This window comes from Gobio gobio (assembly GCF_949357685.1).
Source record: "Gobio gobio genome assembly, chromosome: 11".
In the NCBI taxonomy this organism is placed as follows: Eukaryota; Metazoa; Chordata; class Actinopteri; order Cypriniformes; family Gobionidae; genus Gobio; species Gobio gobio.
The window spans coordinates 10,174,439-10,201,109 of NC_137104.1; the positions used below are offsets into that span (position 1 = coordinate 10,174,439).

Sequence of the window (26,671 nt, forward strand, 5' to 3'; positions counted from 1 at the left end):
AAAAAGGTACTAAAAACAGTAATTTACAATACAAGTAATTTAGCCATTGCAACATTACAGTACTGAAAACGTACATTCATTTTGAGATTGGCTAAAGGTTACATTTAACAGTGTTATTACATTTTTAGTTATTCAATTATGTGAACGCAAGATGGCAACAATAAAATCTAAAATGTATATATTAGGGAAATGAGCATGCACAATAAAATACCCAATTTGAAAAAAAGTTGATGGATAGATCCAATAAATGTATTTATAATTTACTAATAAAGTAATTGCATATTACTGATAAATTAAAATCTCTAATATCGACTGATAGCCATTATGGTGCATATATGCTTTGCATTCCTCACAGGGATGATAGAGGTTGGATAGAGGATAGTCACCTTGCAGAACGCTGTTTCCCAAAATGCATGGCTGTCCATTGGATGCACTTGAGAGTGATATAACATTGGCAATGACCGGTGTGGCCTCTTTAGTGGTCAGTGATGTGCGATTAACTGTACTTTGAGGGGCTGGAGACGGCGCAGGGGACGGCGCTGGGCTGGTCCCTGAGGAAACCATTCATTAAAAGATAAGATACAGACATCAAAAGAGAAGCTACAGAGGTGACAAATACACAGATATCTACAGGAAGACGTACCTTGTGTGGTCAGAGGTTTGCTGGCAGGTCTGGCTGGCCCAGTGATGCCCTGCAGACTGCAAAAGAACATCAAGCACTGCAAGGTGCAGAAATGCTTAATCTCACCCAGCCATTTCACAGTCTCCGCCATCTTCTTGGCCTGCCTGCACATGGAGCACTTTATTTCCTGTCAGAAGTGTACTCACTGTTAGTTGAAAGCCACAACCACGGCATAATGTCTTAATACATACATACATAGTTTCTCAACAATAGTAATAACAAGAGATCAAATATTACCTTACGCATTAATAAGGTTTGTTGTTGTAAGCATACGTTCCCACAGAACTCCTCCTCTATCTTATCAAAAACTTGAGTGAGTACAGTCTGAGAGGATCCACTACAGTAGAAGCAGTTGCGACAGTGTTTCTTCCCCCAGCGCTTGACCAAGTCATGCTTATAAAGTAACTTGCATCCTGTACAGGGATGAACAAACATTAAACAACTCACAACTTGGAATTAAGACATGCATGTACGAATCTTAATTTGTTGCTCTTAGTACGTACCCTCACTGCAGAAAGAGCGGTCAATCTTGTTTATCCTTTTCACCTCCTTTACAACTTTATCGATCTTGCAGTATTCGCAGCGAGCCATGACGTTGTTGATCTGTTTGAACTCCTCAACACAAGCGCTACTGCAGAAAGCGTACATTTTCCTCTAAAAGGTCAGGAAAGCACGCAACCAATTAGGTTAGGTCGAGAAGTAAGTATAAAGAAACACAAACTACTGATCAGATTGATAAACTAAAAGAATTATAAACTTTACAATTAAAATATACACCGATCAGGCATAACATTACGACAGGTGAATAACACTGATTATCTCTTCATCATGGCACCTGTTAGTTTAGGCAGCAAGTGAACATTTTGTCCTCAAAGTTGATGTGATAGAAGCAGGAAAAATGGGCAAGCGTAAGGATTTGAGTGAGTTTGTCAAGGGCCAAATTGTGATGACTAGACGACTGGGTCAGAGCATCTCCAAAACTGCAGCTCTTGTGGGGTGTTCCCGGTCTGCAGTGGTCCGTATCTATCAAAAGTGGTCCAAGGAAGGAACAGTGGTGAACCGGTGACAGGGTCACGGGCGGCCAAGGCTCGTTGATGCACGTGGGGAGTGAAGGCTGGCCTGTGTGGTCCGATCAAACAGACGAGCTACTGTAGCTCAAATTGCTCAAGAAGTTAATGCTGGTTCTGACAGAAAGGTGTATAGCGTATTATCCTGTCAGCAGGATAATACGCTCTGCCACAAAGCAAAAATGGTTCAGGAATGGTTTGAGGAGCACAACAAAAAGTTTGAGGTGTTGACTCTGCCTCCAAATTCCCCAGATCTCAATCCAATCGAGCATCTGTGGGATGTGCTGAACAAACAAGTCCGATCCATGGAAGCCCCACCTCGCAATTTACAATGCTAACATCTTGGTGCCAGATACCCCAGCACACCTTCAGGGGTCTAGTGGAGTCCATGCCTCGGCGGATCAGGGCTGTTTTGGCAGCAAAAGGCGACCAACACAACATTAGGTCGTAATGTAATGCCTGATCGGTGTAAATAGGAATGCATGATATATTAGCAGTCATATCAGTTTCAGACAATAAATTAGACTTATGTTAATGATATTGATACTGGTCTAATAAATAAAATATGCCAATATAAAAAATTAAGACTTAATAAATTACAGGCCTTAGTTCAATTAGGATGTTTAAGTAGCTTTTATAAACGTGCCTTAGAAAAAAAAAAAACATTACTGGTGTGCATCTTGAGACAAAACAATAGCACTGATATATTTTAAAGGTGCCATGAACTGGCTTTTTTCATCTTTTTATACTGTTGTCTGAGGTCAACTTATGACGTTTGCGTGGTTTTTACATTCAGAAACATCATAATGAATAAGTATTAGGTTATTTTCTGCCTTGGTTTTGAGGCTCTCTGAAGAAACGCTCGGTTTTGATGGGCGTGCCGCACTGAAGACTTGGAAGTAAACGCCCACGGCTAGGATTGGATAAGATTTGCATATTTAATGAGCTTCAGCTCCTCTCAGTACATGTGGGAATTGTTTTGAAAGCATCTGGGGAAACGCTCACAGGACTCGCAAAATATCTTTATCAAACAAACAAAACAAAAGATTCATCTCTCATCCACCCGTGATTGATTGGAATGTTGTCGCCCAATCAGTGAATATAACCGCAAACCGTGCACGCGCAAGAAAAGGAATGTTATTTCACTATTTAAGATAGCCCGTCGGCAGGCTGAAAAACACCTAGCCCCCGGGAAGTTGGGCTTTTAAAAAAGTCAAGTCCGAGCCCTGGCCCATAACGTTACAAGTTTGAGTATGATCACGAATGAAGCAATGACACTTCAAATAGAGGATTCTCCAGCCTGTGACCGCGTGCTAAGGTATGTAATAAATAGATATCAAACGATCTGTAACAATGCAATACTAACACATATAAAAAACATGTTTTACTCACATAAGTGTGTGTTGCAACGTTCCTGTCGGATCCAATATAGAAGGCACATCATTGTGTTTTAATCTCAATATGTCTGCAAATCCAGTGTCGACCTGTATCTTGTTTACAATCGATTCCGCGGTGAAATGAAGCGAACAAACGCGCAATGTCTTACGCACGTGAGCTGGAAACGGCATGTTTATTGCTCGGTAACGCGACCCGTTTAGCTCCACGAGTCGGTGCTTATTTGTCGACATATTCTGAGATCGATCGTTTTCTGGGCCTGGTGTCAATAAAAGCTTTTCTTTGACTAACAAGGAAGTTTTCAGCTCTGAAACTTACAGGATATTCTTATATCATGATGAACTTTTATATATCAAAGGCTCAAGGGAAAGTTGATTTCTCAATTCATCACCCCTTTAAGATATGTCAGTGCAAGTTGCTTTCAGTTAAAACAGCTCAAACATACATTTTAGTCTGGGACTGGATTAAGACTTGTCTGTGAAACCAGGGGCATCCCTCACATTATTTCTAGTTGGTCTGCTTATTGTTAAAGTAAAATAAAAATGTGCACTTAGAGAATGTAAGATTTTTTTTTCTCCATGGCAAAAGCATTTTGTTTTTTTATTCTTTTTTATATAGCTTACAAATTTTTGTAATCTGCCTCAAAGGTAGATTGTGACCTAATAAATGGCCAGAATATCTTGAAAGAAATTGTTATGCATGTCATTACACCTGTAAAACCATTAACTCCAACTATTCTAGTACCAGCTATTATATTCTCTCCCCATTAGGTGTAAGGTTTCATTTATTAGTGGCGGTCTACACCAGTGAACAGGAGTACCTTGAACTCCAGCAGCTCTGGTCTGTGGAAGAATGAGTTCAGACACTGAGAGCAGGGGATTTTGGTGACTGTCTGCACTGAACCACTGGGAGTGCTGGTCTTCGTTGATGTGCTGGACTCTGATGAAGCAGGTTTGGGAGCAACAGGTATTTGGGTAGATGTGTTGAGGGTTGTGGAGGTTACGGTGTTCACCTGGTTGTTAGGTTTCTTACTAAAGGATTCCTGAAAAAAGACAAAAAGTGAAATATTCAAATAGCTCTACTTCTATGATTGATAGACAATAAGTGCAAATAGCCCGCCTTGTTGGCAGAGGATATTTACACTAACTCCACCCACTGACATGTGGTTGGGCCAGACAAAATTACTGAAGAGGTTTCTAATTGTCAATATCAGCAATAGTGTAGGCTTGTGAAAGCCTTTTGCTAAACTCTACTCCCCTTTTCCCATCACATATCAGATCAGAAAGGCATTTATTTTCAATAAAAATGAAGAAAATATTTGAAAAAGTGAAAATTAAGTGTCTAACATAATACTTAGGTGTTTATTGGTTAGGGGTAGGTGTCCCAATAAAGCAGCATCCATTTAAAGGGTTAGTTCACCCAAAAATGAAAATTATGTCATTAATTACTTACCCTCATGTCGTTCGACACCCGTAAGACCTCCGTTCATCTTCGGAACAGAAATGAAGATATTTTAGTTGAAATCTGATGGCTCTGAAAGGCCTCCATTGGCACGGTTCACTCTCAAGACCCTTAAAAGGTACTAAAGACGTCGTTACAAAGTCCATCTCACTACAGTGGTTCTAAAATAACTTTATAAATCGGCGAGAATAGTTTGTGTGCAAAAAAACCCTAAATAACGACTTATATAGTGATGACGATTTCAAAACACGGCATCATGAAGCTTCGAAGCGTTATGAATCAATGAGCCGAATGATGATTCGGATCGCGTGTCAAACCGCCAAACTGCTGAAATTTGGCGATTCAAACTGCTGATTCATAACGCTTCGAAGCTTCATGATGCCGTGTTTTGAAATCGTCATCACTATACAAGTCGTTATTTAGGGTTTTTTTGCGCACAAAAACTATTCTCACCGATTTATAAAGTTATTGTAGAGCCGCTGTAGTGAGATGGACTTTGTAACGACGTCTTTAGTACCTTTTAAGGGTCTTGAGAGTGAACCGTGCCATTGTGCCAATGGAGGCCTTTCAGAGCCATCAGATTTCAACTAAAATATCTTCATTTCTGTTCTGAAGATGAACGGAGGTCTAACGGGTGTCGAACGACATGAGGGCAAGTAATTAATGACAGAATTTTCATTTTTGGGTGAACTAACCCTGTAATACATTTTAAATATAATCATTTACAATGTTATTACTGCACACCATTTAATATAAAACAATACTGAGGTGCAAATAGTATCTGCCACTATTTATAAGCATCTAACTACTATTGACACTTAGCATATTGCTAAGAAAATGCTATTTTCACTAATTCAAAATAGGCAGTGGCTATTTGCACTAAGAGCAATCCGTAAAAGCACTAGACTCTACCTGATATGATACTACGCAGGAAAAGGAGCAGAAGTTCTGGATGGTTCCGTCAGACATGGCTAGATGATACTGAGGGGTTAGTTTCAGCTTGCAGCTGTTGCATTCCACTGGAGCACCTTGTTGGAATGCAAACAAAAAGGACATTTGAGAATACTTTTCTTCAAAACTTTCTTTTTTAGACCATTAAAGGGTTAGTCCACCCAAAAATGAAAATTAGCCCACGATTTACTCACACTGAAGTCATCCCAGGTGTACATGACATTCTTCTTTCAGACGAACACAATATTTATATAAAAAAAGTCCTGGCTAATCCATGCATTATAATGGCTTTGACTTGATTGGGCGTTTTTTAAGTCCATGAAAGTGCATCTATCCATCATATAACTGCTCCACACGGCTCCAGGGGTTTAATAAAGGCCTTCTGAAGCGAAGTGGCACGTTTGTGTGAGAAAAATATCCATATTTAAAATTTGATAGACTAACATAACAGATTGCCGTATGCGTCGATTTACGACGAAAGAGTAACCTCTGACGCATGCGTATTGACGAACACAGAAGATAGAGCAAAACAAAACGTAGCATCGGGGGTTACTCTTTTAGCACGACTCGCACACTGCTGACCGACGAAAGTTAGCTATAAAGTTTTATATATGGATATTTCTTACACAAACACGCCACTTCGCTTCAGAAGGCCTTTATTATCCCCCCCGGAGCCGCGTGGAGCAGTTATATGATGAATAGATGCACTTTTATGGACTTCAAAAATGACCCAAGTCATTGCCATTATAATGCTTGGATTAGCCAGGACTTTAATATAACTCTGATTTTATTCATCTGAAAGGAAAATGTCATATACACCTAGGATGGCTTGAGGGTGAATGGGCTAATTCAAATTTTTGGTTGAACTAACCCTTTAAGAATGTGAATATGTGGTTGCGTTACCTGAAGAACTGACAGTCTGAACTTTATTGGCTGTAACACAGGAAGCGGAGCAGAAAAGCTCTCTGACTCCATCTGCGTTCGGACTGTCCACCATTTCTGCAACCGGACGCATGGTACGACAGATTTTGCAGGGGACCGGTTTCAGACTCTTCTACAAAAGGAAGATAAATTTATTTAATAATGACTATACTAAAGAACCAACCCTTATTTAGGTAGTCCTTTGCCATTACCTTTTTAAAGCCTAGGAGGCAGCTTTGTTTGCAGAACTTCATAACACTGCCGTCTATCCGCAGAGACGGACACTGACTGTCTGTGCCACTGCAGTATCCTCCACAGTTCACACAGCTGCTCATACTCAGCTTATTGGAGGAGCGGAACTGGTTGAAGCAGCTGTCGCTGCACATCTTCTGGATGGAGCCCATGAAGTTCACTTCGTGAGTGTAAGTCTATGAGAAATGCAATTGCAACCTTTTAGATCTTTTAAAACTTTATTTCTATATGGATCTTATAAAGCAGCCACAGATACAGTCATACAATTGTAACAGACAACTATAACATACTTCAGAGTTCATTTCAGTTTAACAGAACAATAGTGTTTTCTAGAGAAATATAAAGTAACAAATGCAAATATATCACAGCCAGTCAGTTATGACACAGATTTGCTTTTCATGAACCTAAAGTACACTAACAGTAGTTGTGTCCTACAATGTGTGAGCAATATGTACAGTGCAATCATAAAAGTATACACAGTGGATTCAGAAAGAAATTTCATATTTCATGTTGCTGCCTTATGCTAAACTGCTTCAAATATTTCTCCCACAAGCTAAGCTCCATAAAGCTTGATGACAAGGCAAAAATCAAGATTGAGAACATTGCAAATTGATCAGCAATAGAAACTAAAGCAAATAAATAAGGGGGCTGATTAATTTCTGAATTAAAGCCAGAGATAGGGCCATAAAACATGTACAAAACCTTGTTCTGCTGGACTACTGGATTTTGTAAATCAGAGTCTTTGTTAAAACATGTTGTGAAGACCATCTTGTCAATTCATTCATTCACATAAAACAACACTTTAATTTAACTTTTGTGTGACACTTTGGTTTGATGTGTTTCACATCTGGGGAGATGATCAGATCTGGGGATGCCACAGTGAGGAAATTATGTTAGAAAACTAAAAGAAAGAATGTTTTTGTTTGTTTATAGTTTATTTACAACAGTGTACAATATAATACAGAGAGACAGATGGGTAGATAGAAAGACAAATAACCAGACAGAAGGTCAAGAGTCACAGAGTTGCGTGCCATTCCTGGAAACAGTTCCTGGTCAACTGAAGACACAAGTGCACGTCACACGCCTGGCATTTCCATGGCGTTTGCTGCTTCTTGCCATGCACTGCTTTGCAATGCACACAGATCCGACGTCCAGCAGAGGCAATTTTCCTGGTATCCGAGCTCAGCTCAGCTCCTGGAACAGGCACGTGGTCCGTACTGGTCTGTTTTCGTTGTATTTTCAGCGACACACCGCAGAGCTCTGCGATAAGCTGCTCCATAAACTCTTTGTGGCTCAAGTTGCCATACAGCTCTTTGTGTATTGTAAAGGAGTTGGTGGCAGCAATGTCCAAGAGGTGTAGAAAGATCTTTCTGTACCACTTCAGGGTTTTGTGCTGTGTGGTGTAGTATTGCAACAGCTGATCGGACAGGTCGATGCCCCCCATATGTTTGTTGTATGCAATAACAGGTGCGGGGCAGGGAAAAGTCTTTACGCTCCATCCTTCCTGTTCTTTCACCCTCCTCTGCACGGTGTCTCCGGTGTAGGCAGGGTGGATAGTGGAACAGAGAGACACCTCTCGTGTGTCCATCCACTTCACAAACACAAGCGGTCCATCCCGAATCCACCTAATGGATCCCCTGGTGGACTTTTTGGTCAGTGAATTGGCTGCGTTCTGTGGTGTCTCCTTCCTGTATTCTCTGTAAGTCCCACAAGCTCCATATTTCATGGCTAACAGGTCTTTTAAGAGCTTCGGACTGGTGTAGAAATTGTCCATGTACACATGGTACCCAGATCCCAAATATTTTTTGTCCAACAGAGACAACACAGTATCATATGGTAGTCCATTGCCAGTGGCATTGGTATTCTTTCCCGTGTACACAGAAAAGTCCACAGTGTATCCATTCGAGGAGTCCGCGAGGACAAACAGCTTGAAGCCCCACTTGGTTGGCCTGGCTTTCATGTACTGCGTCATCCCCGTGTTTGCTTTGCATGCCACCATTCTCTCATCCACGGCTAAACTTCTTCTGGGATGATAGGTGGTTTTGCATGCGAGACGGATTGTGTCCATGAGGGGTTTGACCCTGAAAAGGCGGTCATACTCATCTGTGCCCTTTTTCCTGTCGTTCTCTCGGTCTGCAGCTGGGTGGCTCATGTGCATATTCCATGAAATGGTGCGGTACCGGTCCCTTGACATAACAGTGGCGGGAAAAGGCACAGAGAAAAGACTGCCCTGCCGCCAGTAGTCACTGATGGAGCTCAGCTTCACCATGCCCATGTAGAACACCAGCCCAAAGTAGCGGTACATCTCGCTAACGTTGATATCAATCCACTTATATTTGCGACCCTTCGAAATTGACCTGGCGGCCTGAGCGTTCGTGTTGTAGCACAGAGTTGACACGGCGCTTTCAGAGAAAAACAGTTTGAAGATACTGAGAGGAGAGTGCGAGTCAGACGCCTGCATCTGCGGTCCAGGATCCCGTGCGGGCACAAATCGCAGAGTCTGTGGATCCAGGTCGACTTGTTTCTCCGTTTTCCACGACTGAGTGGACGACCTGATTGTCTTGGCTTTCTTTGCAACAGGCCGAAACAGGTCAATGTCATTTTCACATCTGCAAGAAAAACAAAAGCAAACACCTGTGAGCATGCAACTACATTACTTAACATCAATGATCACTAACACGCGCATATATTTAATGCATTAACCTAATCAGTTATTTGTGAACAAGCTTAACTGATGAGGTGGTATTTTACATAAATATAGTCTAAATAATTATATCATATTTATATGTTAAAGGTCCCGTTCTTCGTGTTTTTTTGAAGCTTTGATTGTGTTTACAGTGTGCAATATAACGTGTTCATGTTTCGCGTGTAAAAAAACACAGTATTTTTCACACAATTTACTTATCTGTGTACCGCTGTTTCCACTGTCCTAAAAACGGCTGGTGATTTCCTTGTGCTATAAAGTCCCTCCTTCAGAAACACGTAACGAGTTCTGATTGTGCAAGCGGTTCCTGTGCTGTGATTCGACCACAGCTTAGCGCACGTGAAAGCGGTTCCTGTGTTGTAATTTGACAGCAGTTTAGCGCACGTTGGAAAGGTCACGCCTCTTAACGGAGCGATGTATGCGTTCAATAATCTCTACAGCGTCCCTGGGAAAGCCAAACAAAGGTGATTTGACTCCTGGATGAAAATAACAGCGTCTCTCGATGACATGGCCATAAACACACTCAACGCAACAGTTCCTTTTCTCCACGCGACCGTCCGCTTCTCCACGTGGGACAGCAACAAGACCGCGCCCCCTTTTTCGCGTTTCTTTGTGGGCGGAGGTTGGTCTGTTCTACTGCTCTACTGACGTAATTAAAGAAGGAAGTACCAGGATGTAGTCCAAGCCAGCCGTTCGCTGTAGGCTTTGAAAGGGAACTTCTGTTAAATAAAATATCTCGCTTGGCATTGAACTTTGAGCTTTATAATTTTACAGGTATTATTTATGCTCTAACAGCAACATTACACACTAACTAAAGTTTGAACAATGGAATCGTGAAGAAGGGGACCTTTAATATATGCTACCATTTAAAAGGTTTGGGGTAGGTGATATTTTTATTGTTTTCGAAAGAAGTCTCAAACGCTTACGGAGGCTGCATTTTTTTTAGATCAAAACAGTAATATTGTAAAATATTAAAATGACTTCTAATTTACACTGAAGACTGATGCTTAAAATGCAGCTTTGCATCACATGAATAACATCTTACAGTGTCACATGATCCTTCAGAAATCATTCTAATATGCTGATTTGCTGCTCAAGCAACATTTATGACTATTACAACAGTTGAAATGGCTGAGCTGCGTGATATTTGTATTGAAAGATGCATTTCACCCCCCAAAAGTTCGAAAGAACAGCATTTATTTAAAACAGAAATATTTAGTAATTTATAAAATGTCTTTAACACCTTTGATTAATGTGTCCTTGCTGAATACAACTATTAAATTATAAAAAATAAATCTTACGGTACCCAAACTTTTGCACAGCAGTGTATTATAGCACATGCACGTTTTGCACAACATTTAGATGTAATGACATCCTAGGTCAAGAGCAACATATTTTTAGTCTGGCAAACAGGCCAACTAGTAAAACCCACACACACACATGCTTTTCTAAAAACAACATGCTAACTAAAGAAAGAATAGATCACTTACTCATCAGAACTGTGATCCTCTGCTGGATCAATTCGCTCTTCAAAATGAAACCATTCATCATCAGACTCTTGCTCTTCTTCTGAGGAATAGGTGAATTCATCCTCGCTGTCCAGGGTCTCGAAAGGTGCCTCACACGTGCAGTGTGCCATCTTCCAAAAGCGATGAAAAGTGAATGAATCGGATGAAGCTTGATGCTATTTTTAATCACATTGATGGGGAGCGTTTACCATATTCGTCATAACCGAGTGGGAGCGCCTAGAACGCGATATTGAGATGAGGCAGAAAAACGTTATCCATCCAACATCTACAATACGAGTATAATATTCGTATAAATATAGCGGGAATTCAGCGAGGTGGACCACGGAACACAACGCGCTGTACCTGTTGATATCAATAGATTAACAGCAGTCTCTATGGTGTTGACGCAGCTTGACTGACAGCTGCAGAGCTCTCCTTCTCACACACGCACAGAGAGCAAAACAGCCGTAGAACTGGCGCGCTATATGAAAACGGTATTATTTATTTTTTTATTTCCTGTCAAAAAAAAACTAACTTTGTCTATTATATTAGCCTTTCAAAACATTCGGTAGATAGTGGATATGCACGCGGCAACCCCATTGGCTAGCGCTCACCTATCACCGTCCAAGCCAATCAGCTCGGGCGAACACAGACAATGTGATTAATATTCATGAGCCAAGCAGCCTGTCAGAGCTCAGAGCGACCGACATTGAGCTGCTGACAATATACAACCTACATGAGAAAGCACGCAATCAAAAGTCGTCGTTGAAAGTAAATTGGTTAAATAGATGAAAATGTTAACATTTTAGCGTGTTTTTTAAATTATTCAATCTATACAAAAACACAGAATGACTAATAATGCCAAGCACCACCAGCAAGTTGTTCACGTGCATTAATATATTTTTACTCATACATGCTTGCCACATTTTAGTATTTCAAGCATTTACAAAAAAAATGTCTGTTTCCTAAAAGCTTAGTTATGCTTTCAAATTATATATGAATGCATTGTTTTAAGTGTTACATCCTAAAATTGTATAAATAAAAATATCCATTTTATAAAGACATCTAAATTAGTAAATACACAAGACAACTCTTTAAGTCAGCTGAAAAAGAGTCAAAATTCCATACGCATTACATTATCAGAGAATATTTGTTTTTCGATTTGAATAGATATCTCAAGGTTTTTGTAGAGACATTTGTCATGTCAATTATATGCTGTGTTTGAGTTCACAGAGACCAAGATGGCAGAAAGCACATCCTGTGTATTTTGTAAAGTGTGTATTTTACCTCATTTTCTCTCAACATATCATATCTGAATTAAAGGCCTGTTCACACCAACCCAAACGTTCGGCACCAAAATTCAGTGCAATGTTATTTAAGAGTATAAATTGATAAATACTTTGATTATTATATATCCTGGCAACATTTTAGCCATACATGCATCATAAATGTTAGCTAGATTATGTTCATGTAGGATTATGCTAAAATATAATAAAAAAAGTTGTTTTTTTTAACATATCAGAGGCCATTATGTGTGGCGATTTAGGTTTTGCGCCTTAGAATTTCCGTTACGGGAACATGCCTAACAACATCCCTGGTTTTCACAGTGCATTGTGAGACTTTTTAGGGAGCGAACGTTTCAGTGCACTGGAAGGATTTTGAGATTGAAATGGTCAGTGCGCTTAATACTGAACTAGGGAGCTGATTGAGACGTACCCAAAATGTATTCTCTGACAGTAGGTGGCACTTTGTGGAAAAGCAGAAATGGTTACCCCCAAAATTGACAACCTGGTTAGCCTGGTTCAAAAAGCGCAGTGCAACTTTCTGTTTCGTACTTAGTAAAGTAAAAGTAAAACCAAATTTACACGTTTCCAAACAGCCGATCAGATTTTTGTATTCACTGTGGTGAGGGGGCCAATTCTAGTGCTATTTACTGTCACTTAGCAAAATAGTCAGTTCGTGAGCACCTCCAAGTCAGATTTATGCAACTGTCCAGCAGCTCTGGGCATGCGAACAAAAGCTCAAATCTTCCTGGTTGCATAGTTTTCCTCGCAGTGTGATGGAAGAGAGATTAGAGCACCTCCATAAAAAAAATCTGCCACACTAACAGCATGTAAACTTTTGTGTGTCTGAAGAGACGCAATAATAGCTGTTCGTTTAAATTAAAACATTTGTCTTGGTGTGAACATGTCCTTTAGGGGTCAAAAACATGATTAATTAACCAGCGCAGGAAACGCCTGAACGGATAGAGATAGTCACTCACCATTCCTGTCTTCTGACACACACTGCACTTGAAGTTTAAAGTGCTGAGGCATTTCTGACTGCAGAACTCCTTCAAAGTCCCTGACATGTCCACCGGGGCATTGACTATATCTTTTGGGTCAAGAATGTCTCTGTAAGGAAACAGAAATGGTCAAAGGTTACATGCCATCATTGTAATTTAATATCTATTATATATTATTTACCCTTTCAAAATAAAGAATCATGTTATAATAGTGTATTGAAGGGACAGCACAACCAAAAAAATTCAAATTCTGTCATTTACTCACCATTGTGTCGTTCCAAACCCGTAAGACTTTCGTTCATTTGCGGAAAACAAATGAAGATCTATTTAATAAAATCGTTGAAAGTCTATTCACATTTAGTTCACTCACATTTATTCACCCTAAACTCTGATGGTGCGTTCACACCAGACGCGAATGAAGCGTTAAGCACGAGTGATTTACATGTTAAGTCAATGCAAAGATGCGAAAAGACCTTTTGCGGCGCAAATTATGCAATTCTCGCGAATGACGCGGCGCGAATTGAGCGTTTGCCCGTGAAACCAATGAGGACAAAATCATATGTGGACACCCGGAGCTGTACGATACATCTTCGTCTTTTATTTAGAAACAGGAATAAAAAGGATCTTGCTTGGAAGACAGTGAGTGAGGAGGTCGGACAATCTGGTAAATTGTAAAAAACACCCTTTACTCAGTTTGAGCTATACATAGGGTGATTTCAGGGTGATTGGGACACTTTTTGACATTGAGATGACTTGGGAAAAGTGTCCCAATCACCCTGAATTCACCCTATTGAGACTACAAGCTAGCTAAAGTCGGAAAAATGTTGCTTATTTGCTGTATTTTAAAACAATCCATGTCAGCCATTTTGCAACGAGACGAGCCAGCTGGCAAAAGCCCCTCCGATGATGCGAATTTGCGTCTGCTGTGTAGTGAATTTCATGCGCGAGTGAAGCGAGTAAACTCAATAGCGCAATTTAAGTCGCATCTGGTGTGAACGCACAGGAATACTTCAAAACTTTCAAAAAGAGAACATAAAATAAATCCATAAATCAAGCTGTTTAATCCAAGTATTCTGAACAGACACGATCACTTCATATAATGAACAGTTAATTTAGGCTTTTTTTCCACATATAAACATTGATCAGAAAACAAACAGAAGCTCAACCACAAGAAAAAAAAAATCTAATTTGGTTTGCTTACTTGAGCTTCCATGACCAAGAGCATTCAAATTATGAACATTCGCTAATTAATGTTTATAAATGTGAATAAAAGCCAATCAAAGCGATCATGTCTGTTCAGAAGATTTGGATTAAACTGCTCAATTCATACAGAATCTCTATATGAATGTTTTGAAGCATCCAAGTTTTAGGTGAACTGACTTTCAATTCTTTCTCAGATTTCATTAATTTGTGTTACAAAGTTGAACCATTGTGTCTTATGGTTTTGGAATGTCATTTTCCATTTTTGGGTGAACTATTTAAGTTTTGGTGTGGTTAAAAAAAAAAAAAAAAAAAAAAAAAAAGAGGCACAAGACACAAATGTGCTAATTAAGATTCATTAAGTTCATTATCAATAAATGTATTTGAACGCGTTGGAAGTCATTTTTGAATGCAAATGCATAAACATCAAATGTAATGCAACATGATCATTTGATAAATTAAAATCTAAAAGTGTTATTGTAGGCATACTTGAGGCAGTGGTAACATTGTTTCTTCTGGGGTATCTTGACCACCATAGTGGAGGTGCTACAGAGACACTGAGGAGAGCAGTAGAGTTTAGGACAGCCTTTGCGCTGGAACGCCGTCTGTCCCTTTAGCAGGACTTTGTTACATCCAGTGCAGACCACACCAATTGGATTGGCAGGGGCCAGAGAACGAAGCGATAGTGTTTGTGGTACTGTTGTTGCCTTTCCTGGGACGGCTGCTGGAGCTGCAGTCACATGAAGAGGAATATGTAAGAAATATAAGATGGAACTTAATAAATTAACTATTCACCCATGTCGCAAAATATCATAATATATTTTCAGGGCTCATACCGATGGATGTGGCATTTCCTCCTACAGAGAACACTGCACTGATCTTGATCGCATCAGGTGTCTGGTTAAAATCCTGAAAGCATGAACACAATGGGGTCATGTTTCTATTGCCTGAAAAATGGCATGACTTTTTGGGTTTTTCATGACTTGTTGGGAGATTATCTAATTTTGATTATTGTGCACCATAACTCTTTCCCCGCCAGTGTTTTTTGATCATTTCCACAAAAATGTCATGGTCCCCAAAACATTTTGTTGTATGAACAAAAAAATCTGTTTTATTCTAAAAACTTGAATGTGGGTAAGTAAAAAAAACAAAACAATATTGAGCAAAAGGCTGAGAAAATCAGGTTGTCGTCAAAGACTACATCTGAATCAGATTCAGAATGATAAACAAAACACAGATGAAGTAGATCAACACCCCCAAAGCTTCACAGCCCTACAGCTCGTCCTGGGTCGACATTTCATTCAGTAACATTAGACAGTTTTGATTTATATGCTGTTTAATGTTGATGATCGCATTATTTTACATACGCTTGTTTATAGAATTTTGGGCAACTCAATTTCATTTTCTAGTGCAGAAAAACATTTTTTCAGAAGGATGCATTAAATTGATCAAAAGTGACAGTTAAGACATGTTTCCAAAAAAAAAAAAATTGTATTTCAAAACAATGCTGTTCTTTTGAACTTTCTATTCAAAGAATTTTGAAACAAAATGTATCATTGTCTCCACAAAAATATTAACAACACAAATGGTTTTCAACATTTGTAATAAGAAATGTTATTATAGCAGCAAATTAGCATATTAGAATTACTTCTGAAGGATCATGTGATCACAGGAATATTGTTTTTTTTTGTTTTTACTCTTTGCCCGCCAGCGTTTAAAAAAAAAAGTTGCCAGCCACTGCCACGATCAACACTTAAATAGGAGTAAGTTTAATAAAATTAGATCGCTTTTTTTTATTTATTTTGTCTTCTTCGCCTGTGTTTTGATCAGGAGATTCTGTACTCATTCAGATGATGTGTAATAGAGCCCCAAGCGTATAACAGTGAAAACACAGAAACCCGGTTCCGAGTAAAATTCCAAGTTAATACGTTTTAAAATGTAATCATTTTAAATTGTAATATTTCACAATATTACTGTTTTTACTGTATTTTTGATCAAATAAATGCAGCCTTGGTGAGCATAAGAGACCCAAATCCAACAGTAGTGTGTGTATTTAGCCTGTTTCCCCTTTTTAAAATGTAAATCACAATTATTTGTCTAACTAAATCATGACAGGCCTATATATAGTAACATTTTATAGTTTTATAGAACATGCTATATATTATAAAAAAAGTTTTGCAAACCAACCATAAGCATTGGATATTGTGAAAAAACCCCATTCATGATTTTTTCAGTGAACTGATTTAATTGCCCATATAAACTCAGATTCAAAGACACCCTGAATACAAGAGAAAGTATTTTTAAAAAATGTTTCTCATATACATTACTTAACCGTCGTCACCCCTTTACAAAAAATAAATAGATAAAAAGGCAGAAACTCACAGCTGCGGTGTCGGGCTCATCTTTAATGTTTCCCACTGGCCGCAGAGAAGCCGACGCTTTCTCATACTCCTCATCCATTGGCTCATCCTTCACCTTCACTGGTATGGCGATGGAGGGCTGGGCCACTTGAGGTTTTGACTCTGTTTTTAACACTGTTTGCTGGATTTAGATGAAGAGGGTTTTAGTTTTAGGAGCGTACTTCTCCATGGATTAACAAATTAACTCAAAATTCAATGGTAAACTAAAAATAGTGATATTGTGCTCACCATGGCAGACGGTTCAGTTGTCTCGCTTTTTATGGGGTTAGGCAACGATTTTCCTGTTAAATGTAAAAATTGTGCAGAACACATCAATATCAATAACAGGTTTGCAACTCATCTCAACAAAATGGTAAATTAAAGCAAGCATCTAGCAAAATGCAAAAAGTTCACACCAACCTGCATTTTCTGGTTCATCTACCTCCATCCTCCCAACACAATCTTCAGTCTGCTTCACATCTTCTGCCATTTCATTCGTGAAGTCCTCAACTTTTGCAATGACAAGCTCCTCTGAACTCGGTGCCGTTTTCTCTGCATTGCTCTTGTCTTCGTTCTTCACTAATTCTTCAGCATCCTTCTGTTCGCAATTTTCTTCTTCACCTTGATCGGTTGGGCTGTCCTTTTCTGGACTGTTTCCTTGGTCCTCATCCGGTTGTTGAAAATCCAGATCTTCCTCCATCTCCTCTTGGGGCGTCTCTACTTCCTCCTGCTCATTTACATCATCTTCAGTTTCTTCCAGCTTGCATGACTCCACTACATCTGGCTTCTCCTCTGAAACAGCTGCATCTCCAGTGAGATGTCCTGTGAAATCCTCACTGGCCATAAGGACGTCTGCTGCAGATGTAGAGCCCAGCTGTGAAACTGCCTCTGTAGAGTCTGAAGGGCCAGACTTAGCTCCTGAAAGTGGGAAATTTATCTATATGAGATCAACAGTAAAGGCCCAGACTATAGCGATAACAATAAAGATACAGTTTTAAAAATCATTCTACATGTATATGAACAGCAGAGTCCACACCACAACTATAACAATAAAGACAGAGGTTATATGGATTGTATAAAATAATCAAGAAAAGCAGATTTTTCATCTGTAAAACTGGAGGATATATAAGGAAATATCAATTAGATTCATTGTTTTTTGCTGCCACATATACAATTAACAGTTATTTGCAACAATGTTGTGTGGCAATTGTATAATTTTTAATTAAAATAAAATACAATGAATAATAATAATACAATTTATTAATAAGATATACTGTATTTTCCAATGAGAAGTAAAAATACGCTAATGTTACTGCTATGGAGTTAAACAGTTCCCGTCCCCTTTTTCAGTTTCCATTACTTTTTTTCCATAGTGATTTTTAAAAAGTATAGTTATAAGTCATGAAGCAAGCCAATGAGCTACGAGGTGAATCATAACATTACAAACTTTGATTTGAAGCAAAAAAACCTGACAAAATGGCAAAGGTACAACAACTAAGACTGTAGTTGACGGCTTTAGTGAGTGAAAGAACTACAATCCTGTGAAGCATTGTAAACAACATCGAAGGGTTAGTTCACCCAAAAATGAAAATGATGTCATTAATTACTCGCCCTCATGTCGTTCAAAACCCGTGAGACCTTCGTTCATCTTCAGAACACAAATTAAGATACTTTTGATGAAATCCGAGAGCTTTCTGTCCCCCATAGACATCAACAACAACCACTTTCAAGGTCCAGAAAAGTAGTAAAGACATTGTCTATGCGACTACAGTGGTTCAACCTTAACTACAGTCTTAGCTGTTGTACCTTTTGCCCGAGAACATTTTTTGCTTCAAATCATAGTTTGTAATGTTATGTTTAACCTCGTAGCTGATTGGCTTGGTTCATGGCTTATAATAACTCTTTAACAAAGACTTTTTTATGAAACAGATTTCTTAATATGTATTTGTCTGTCGTTATATTTTATTTTAATGCAAAATTATACTATTACCACGCCAAATTTGTGCAAATAACTTAATCGCAAGCTATATGGCAGCAAAAAAAAATCTATATCCTTATATATCCAAAGATTTAGGGACGAAAATATCCACTTTCCTGCAATATATTTTATATAATGCAAATAACCAAGTTATTTCTCAAAATTATTTCATAACTACACTCCTATTTCAGCCTCCACGATGGATTTTAGTGTACGGCCGCACATAACATGTAGCTTCAGTATTATAAACATGCATCTTTGGCTAATAACAATACTGCCTTACCATACATACGCCAATTCTGCACACAAAAAAATGCATTAATGCTCCGTTTTGTTATATAGGCGTCGTTCTTTGTCCTTAGCTCATCGTTAGATAGCAACGCAAATATGAAATACTCGATCACGTGGCTTTAAAACACGCATGCAAAGAAAGTTGCAGCCAGAAGGGAGCGTATAAAGGTGAAATACCGCAGGGCATGCATGTTTCTGCAGCGAATCTCTGCACGGACGATAAACAACACGCGGGCCACTCTCCCCAACAGTTTAAATACTCACTTTAGCGCGCTTGACGTATTCCTCCAACAATCCCTCCGCCAATATACAACTCCTGTGTGATGCACGGTAGGTCTCTTCTGTGTTAAAACATCAAAACAATGAAAGAGTTGCTAAAACGGGATCAACTAGCTGGGTGGACTAGCTGGCTCTCCCGCGAAAGCACTTCCCCCTCTGCATGCAGCGGTGCATTATGGGAGATGCGCACAACAGGCGCTGGGCGGGCCCTTGCGTTAGATTCATTCCTGCAAATCGGTTCGTTCGAGCACTTCCTTTCAATGAATCAATTACAATAAAATATTCAACTGCTGAATTTGGAACAGCATACTAGTATACCACTCGTACTACTTTACCACATTTTTATGGCAGGAATCATGTAGACGCTTCACTGGCGTCTCTATGGTATCGTCCGCCATATTGGAACGGTCAAAGCAAGTTGGTGAACATTCAAGAGCAAGTTCAAAGCGTGCCTGCACAAAGTCTCTTTCAAATAAAGTCTGTTCACTCGGCGGCCATATTTGCAATGCCTCCGGACAGCTTTTTTGGGGGGGGGCATACAAGACCAAGTCCTATCTATTTGAATGGGGGAATCCCGGAATCTCAAAAACTGCTTGCGCTCGGCACAATTAAATTACATATTTCAAATCAGCAACACAATCTAACATGAACTGTCCCCTAAATGTTGTTTCTTACGACCAAATAGCGTTAAAAAAGCTTCTTTTTCAGGCTAGACGAGCCAACGCGCATGTGCAGTCCTAAGCGCGAGTCTCAGGTTTCTATGGGCATCGGAGCTTTTAACGGCAATTACTTTACCAATCAGCGATTGGCTCACTTGCTTTAGAAGGCGTTGCAGTTTCGCCCGAGTGAACCGTCTTTCTATACCTATAGTTTTTCAACCGTAGTTAGACCATAGACTGTAAAAAAATTTATACGCATTTATATGTGTCTTGTTTGAGCTGCTTCTCGCCTCGCCTGATGTGTAGGCGACTGCAGTGAACGTTAAGTGCAGGGAAAACCATAGGGCAAGACGGGCAAGACCATAGGACCCTATCTATGCACTGGAATGTTCTCTCTTCTCGTTGTGGATCAGACCCCTGTGAGATCAAAGGCTAATATCGCGAGATTTACACTCAGGCGCTTTGTTGCTGTTAAAAATTGTGTAATTTTGTTGCTTTCATATGAAAATAAATATGATGAACAAGACACCAAAAGTTTTTATTTATTTCCATTCGAAAGACATGTTTATCAATAATTTTTACTTTTATTAGATACATGTTTTTATATATTTATATATATTTTATAAATATGACAACAAACACAACCCATATAGAGATCACATTCGCACTGTCAGAGAGTTTGGGAATATTCACACATAATTTATACACATAAAAACATGATGTCAGAGTTTTGAAATCAACAATAACATTTTAAAACCGTTTATTTTAAACCAACATTTGGTTGTTTTTTCCTCCTTTCTAATAGCAACGTCCTGACAGCGAGAGCATTACTTGCTTCTCTGTTGGTGAATGCACACAAATCAAGCTGTTGAAGCATTTTGTTTTGTGAGCTTCAGATTTCTAGTTTGCCATTCCTTTACCCGGTCGTTTCCCTCATAGTTTTGCTAGAGAAGGTTGAGATGATGGACTTTGGATTACTTCAAGGGTAATGGGAATGATCGTTGGATGACAGAATGCGAACCAGTCAAATAACAAAATAATTTCTTGCATTATTGTAGAAAAAAAGATGTGGAGATGCAAACTCCCACATCAGACAAAACTTTTCCGTAGCCACTAAGGAGGATGGGAATGACCCTTAATCATTTAACCTCCAAAAGTCAGGTATCAGAACTCGGGTAGCCTGAAGCGCAATAGCACTTTATGTCAGCGCGATGCCCACAAGGCTATCGGCACAAGATGCTGATTCTGTTCTGTGTGGATGGAGCTTAACCAGCATCGGTTTAAAGATTTTTTTTTTAGCTGTTTTTTGCCTTTTATAATGATAAGACAACATGCAGACAGGAAGCGAAGTTGTAGAGACATAGTGAGGGGGGGCGGGATCAGGAAAAGTCAGCTAGCTGGGACACAAACTCGGGTCGCCGGAAGCGCAATATATTACAACCCCAAATCAAAAAAAGTTGGGACAGTATGGAAAACGCAAAAAAAAAAAAAAAGAAGTGATTTCTAAATTTACTTTGACTTGTATTTCATTGCAGACAACATGAACACAGAATATTTCATGTTTTGTCTGGTCAACTTCATGTCATTTGTAAATATGCATCCTTTCCTGTCATTCAGACCTACAACACATTTCAAAAAAAGTTGGGACAGGAGCAATTTAGGGCTAGTAATGAGGTAAAATGTTTAAATAATGATGTGATTTGAAACAGGTGATGTCAACAGGTGATTGTAATTATGATTTGGTACAAAAGCAGCATCCAAGAAAGGTCTAATCCTTTAGGAGCAAAGATGGGCCGAAGATCGCCAGTTTGCCAACAAATACGTGTGAAAATTATTGAAATGTTTAAAAACAATGTTCCTCAAAGAAAGATAGGAAGAGATTTGGATATTTCACATTCAACAGTGCATAACATAATTAAAAGATTAAAGGAATCTGGAGGAATTTCAGTGCATAAAGGACAAGGGCGCAAGCCTAAGCTGAACAACCGTGATCTCCGATCCCTCAGGCGGCACTGCATCAAGAATCGTCATTCATCTATAAGCGATATCACCACATGGGCTCAGGACTACTTTGGCAAACCTTTGTCAAGTACCACAATACGTAGTTGCATCCACAAATGCCAGATAAAACTGCACTGTGCCAAAAGGAAGCCCAATGTTAACAGTGTCCAGAAGCGCCGTCCACTTCTCCTGGGCTCAGAGGCATCTGGGATGGACCATCACACAGTGGAAATGTGTACTGTGGTCAGATAAATCAGTATTTGAGGTATTTTTTGGGAGGAATGGACGCCGTGTGCTCCGGACCAAAGAAGAAAAGGATCATCCAGACTGTTACCAGCAACAAGTCCAAAAGCCAGGGTCTGTCATGGTATGGGGTTGTGTCAGTGCCCTTGGCAAAGGTAACTTGCACTTCTGTGAAGGCACCATTAATGCTGAAAAGTACATAGAGATTTTGGAGCATAATATGCTGCATTCAAGAAGACATCTTGTCCAGGGACGTCCATGCATATTTCAACAAGACAATGCAAAACCACATTCTGCACACATTACAAAGTCCTGGCTGCGGAGGAAGAGGGTACGGGTACTTGACTGGCCTGCCTGCAGTCCCGACCTGTCTCCAATAGAGAATGTGTGGCGCATATTGAAGCGCAAAATGCAACAACGAAGACCCCATACTGTTGCCCACCTTAAGACTTGTTTGCAGGAAGAATGGGACAAAAATGACACCTGAAACACTTCATCACTTGGTGTCTTCAGTCCCTAAACGTCTTTTAAGTGTTGTGAAAAGGAATGGCAACATTACAAAGTGGTAAATGCTTTACTCTCCCAACTTTTTTTGTAATTTGTTGCAGGTCTGAATGACAGGAAAGGATGCATATTTACAAATTACATGAAGTTGACCAGACAAAACATGAAATATTTTGTGTTCATATTGTCTGCAATGAAATACAAGTCAAAGTAAATTTAGAAATCACTTCTTTTTTTCTTTTTTTGTGAGTTTTCCATACTGTCCCAACTTTTTCTGATTTGGGGTTGTACAACCTCATTGTTTAAAAAACAGTCCAGCTGTCAGAATCCGTTCCCCCACCCCCATGATGAGAGATGTTGATGTATGGATTGGTATATTATAATATTTCAGCACACATCTTTAATCATAATTTTGTTTTATTATAATAACATATCGCAGATAGAGGCATGACACTAAGATGTCAATTGTACCATTTCACCTGTCAGTGATTTTTCTAAACCACATCGTTTGGGGTTCTTTAGATCTTGTTGAAGCCTGACTTTGCTATCCAGCTCATCCATGAAACCCTCATCCACAGACTCACTGTCCCTGTCTTCCTCCGGTCCAGCACCCTCTGCAGGCAAGAACACGTGCAGCTGTGTACGAGACGTGGCAGATGAAGCGCTGGGTAAATGCCCGGTGGGGAGGCAAGTCTTTCCTCTGACAGATAAAGTCTCAAGGTTCATGGGCTGCTTGCACTGCCGCACTAACAGCTGTCGGCCTCTGCTCTCTGTGGGCCGCCGCTGACCGTGAGTAAGGGTTTGTCCAAGCTTTGGTACAGGCCTCAGAGGCTGAGAGAAATGCATGTACACTTGATGATAGCTCTGCTGAGGTGTCTTTGTGTTCTCAGGGGCCTTGCAGGAGGGAAGAGATTTGCGTAAAAGGGGGCGATGGTTTTTTGAAAACCCCTCGAAAACCGCCCTCTGGCCTGGGGTGAACAGGGAAGGCTCACTGACACTGTGAGATCAGAGGAGACCAAAAACAGACACGTATGAGGTTAATCAGAAAATCTTCTGGTATAAACAAAGTCCCTTTAAGACGAGCCATTTCACTTGGTGGCCATATTAGAAATGCCTCTCCTATCTCTTTGAATGGGTAAACATCAAATTCTCCAAAAATGTTATGATTATATTTGAAATCACCAATGAAATCTGACAACAACGGTCTCATTAATTTAGTTTTTAAATGCTTGAAATGTAACAAAAAACTGAATTTTCAGCCTGGACAAAAGCACTGCCTGTTTCTATAGCAACTGGCGCTTCTAAGGCTAAGGCTAGATAAAGAACTACACTACTGTTCAAAATAGTAATGTATTTTGAAAGAAATTAAAGCTGCAGGCCATAACATTTTGCGCTCTAGCGGTTAATAGACAGAACTACATGCATCTTGCGGAAGAACATTGCAGCCGGAGCTACTTCCCTCTGTTTATGTCTGGCGAGTCACGCAGGGACTGTGCTCCTCCGCCGTGGATCCTACCAGTCTGGCCTGAAATAGTCCCAATATAAACACTTATTATAAGTGTACCATAATGATTCAGGGTAAGACAAAAACACGGTTTTGAAAATGGATTCATGTTGTATATTCTCATTATATAATTTTTGTAAATCTTGAACACAAAAAAGTTACGGACAGCAGCTTTAAGTTTAAATATCGCTGCGAGCAGCCATTAGCGGGGCCAAGCGCAAAGAAGACGACAAGACATGCCAACATGGCTGGGAGTGTGAGACCAACTGCAACAATGAGCAATTAAAGGCATTTTAAGATGATTTTAGGCAATAATGGCTGAAAAATCCTATATACAGTCACTAATAATATGATTTAATGGTTTGTCACTTTTGACCAATAGGTGGCGCAGTAACGAAATTGATGTGGTGTGGTCAGAGTGAGAGGACAATGACAAAGGCAAAGTTTGGTGTCAGTATGTCAAAGCATTGCAGAGATACAGCCTCAAGAGTCATTTTGGCATCATGGCTCAACTTTGTCGCTGCACAATATGAAAACAGTTTTGTCTGTTGACATGAAATTAATAATTTTTGCTGTAATAGTCTGAAGATGTTACAGTTCGATTTTGGTGAAAATCAGACAAATGGTCTAGGAGGAGTTTGAAAAAGTAGGTTTCTAAAGGAAATCAAATTGGCGAACAGAATGTAAACAAATATGGTAAAATTGGGATCTATGTTCTTGGCATGACCCAAGGAATCTATTAAATTCAGTTTTATGACAATAGTCAAATTTAATCAAAAGTTATTAGCATTATTGGAAAATTCATTATAACTTTTGTATATGCCTTGAAACTTTTTGAGTACTTTCAGGGCTTAGTGACGAAGACACACACAGAGTTTCGTAATGATACGCCAATGCGTTTGTAAAACATAGCACTTTCTGACAAAATTCAAAATGGCCGACGCCCAAAATGGTTGATATGTGAAAATTGGGTATGGTATGACTCGGCGTGATGCCCCGACTCTAAAGAGACCAGTTTTGTGATATTTGGCTAAAGCTTTCTTAAGTTATAATCAAAAATATAAAAATTTTTGTGGACCAAATGGACCACTAGGTGGCACTTCGCCAAAACGCTGCAGGCAGCCTCAGGTCATGGTTGGCATAACACACACCAAGTTTGGTTAGAATATGCTAAAGCGTTGCGGAGATAGAGCCTGACTTTAATTTTGTACTTTGTCGATTTAATTCGAGCGTTGTTCAATAACAGTTTGACAAATCATCTCGAGTCTAATACGGTTTTGTCAGCATAGTCTGATGATGATCGGGTTCAATTTTTGTGCAAATTGGAGCGACGGCCTAGGAGGAGTTCGCAAAAGTAGGTTTTTCGGTTAATTAAAAATGGCGGGAAATTATTATGACGGATATAATAAAATTATTATATAAGTGACGGTGCAATCGAATTGGTTTGAGCCAAGGAATCAGAGGAAAAAATAATTTTGTTTCTAGCCCTTATGGTTCAAAAGTTATTAGCAAAAATATGAGTCAAACTTTGGACAGGTGGTGGCGCTAGAGGGATTGTTTTAGAGATTCCAAAATTGGTGTGGTTAAATCTGGGACTGTCCTCTATCTGTGTGCCAAATTTCACAACTTTCCCGCAAGCGGTTCTATGGGCTGCCATAGACTTGCGGCGGAATAATAATAATAAGAAATCTAACGATTTCAATAGGTGCCTGCACCTTCGGTGCTTGGCCCCTAATAAGGACGCATTAAAAGGATCAAAGGTGACAGTAAATACATTTATAATGTAACAAAAGATTTCAATATTAATATGAAATGTTTCTTGAGCAGCACATTAAAATAGGTGTGTTTGACTTGACGCTGCGCAGACCGATCGGACCAATTAGAGAGCAGACGGTTCCGCTTCACTCTTACTTTGATGTCATACACCAATCTATCTGCGCAGCGTCTCTTCAAGTCAAACCTAATGGCTGAATCCGAAATCTCCCACTATACCCTCAAATAGGGCATTATTTGAAGGGACAGCCATTTGTAGTGGTGTCCGAAACCATAGTGGAAGTTATCGAGCGCACTCATTCAAACCCACAATGCACTGCAATAATGAGTGTACACTCAACAGCTGTACGAATTCGCTCACTCCTTCAAGTGAACTGTGTTAGTGGACTAACATAGGGAAAGTGATTTGAGGGTTTAGGGGGCGAATTTGGATTCAGCCAATGATTTCTGTAGGATCATGTGACACTGAACACTGGAGTAATTCAGTGTCTTTAATGATATCACATGAATAAATTACATTTGAAAATATATTCATGTAGAAAAGTTATTTAAAATTGTAATATTTCACAATATTACTGTTTTCACTGTCATTTTTAATCAACTAGATGCAGCCTT

General features: G+C 39.5%; 1 protein-coding gene across 4 annotated transcripts in view; it reads right to left on the bottom strand.

Moving 5' to 3' along the window:
• LOC307133773 (zinc finger MYM-type protein 4-like) overlaps window positions 1-19,547 on the bottom strand; it is a 32,112-nt gene extending 12,565 nt beyond the window's left edge. The window contains exons 1-15 of one of the 4 annotated variants that reach the window (XM_079829040.1): window positions 19,358-19,547; window positions 17,245-17,742; window positions 17,074-17,126; window positions 16,808-16,966; window positions 15,262-15,334; window positions 14,915-15,155; window positions 13,205-13,334; window positions 6,690-6,905; window positions 6,460-6,610; window positions 5,518-5,633; window positions 3,965-4,186; window positions 1,186-1,336; window positions 920-1,095; window positions 644-809; window positions 387-551 (exon numbers count right to left, since the gene is read on the bottom strand). In XM_079829040.1, the coding sequence (XP_079685166.1) occupies window positions 387-551; window positions 644-809; window positions 920-1,095; window positions 1,186-1,336; window positions 3,965-4,186; window positions 5,518-5,633; window positions 6,460-6,610; window positions 6,690-6,905; window positions 13,205-13,334; window positions 14,915-15,155; window positions 15,262-15,334; window positions 16,808-16,966; window positions 17,074-17,126; window positions 17,245-17,668 (2,443 nt within the window). In that variant the 5' untranslated portion in view covers window positions 17,669-17,742; window positions 19,358-19,547. Of the gene's footprint in view, window positions 1-386; window positions 552-643; window positions 810-919; window positions 1,096-1,185; window positions 1,337-3,964; window positions 4,187-5,517; window positions 5,634-6,459; window positions 6,611-6,689; window positions 6,906-13,204; window positions 13,335-14,914; window positions 15,156-15,261; window positions 15,335-16,807; window positions 16,967-17,073; window positions 17,127-17,244; window positions 17,743-19,085; window positions 19,180-19,357 lie in introns of those variants that run through there. The other 3 variants (XM_079829041.1, XM_079829039.1, XM_079829038.1) reach the window with 3 other exon arrangements.
• Window positions 19,548-26,671: the final 7,124 nt, after the last annotated feature.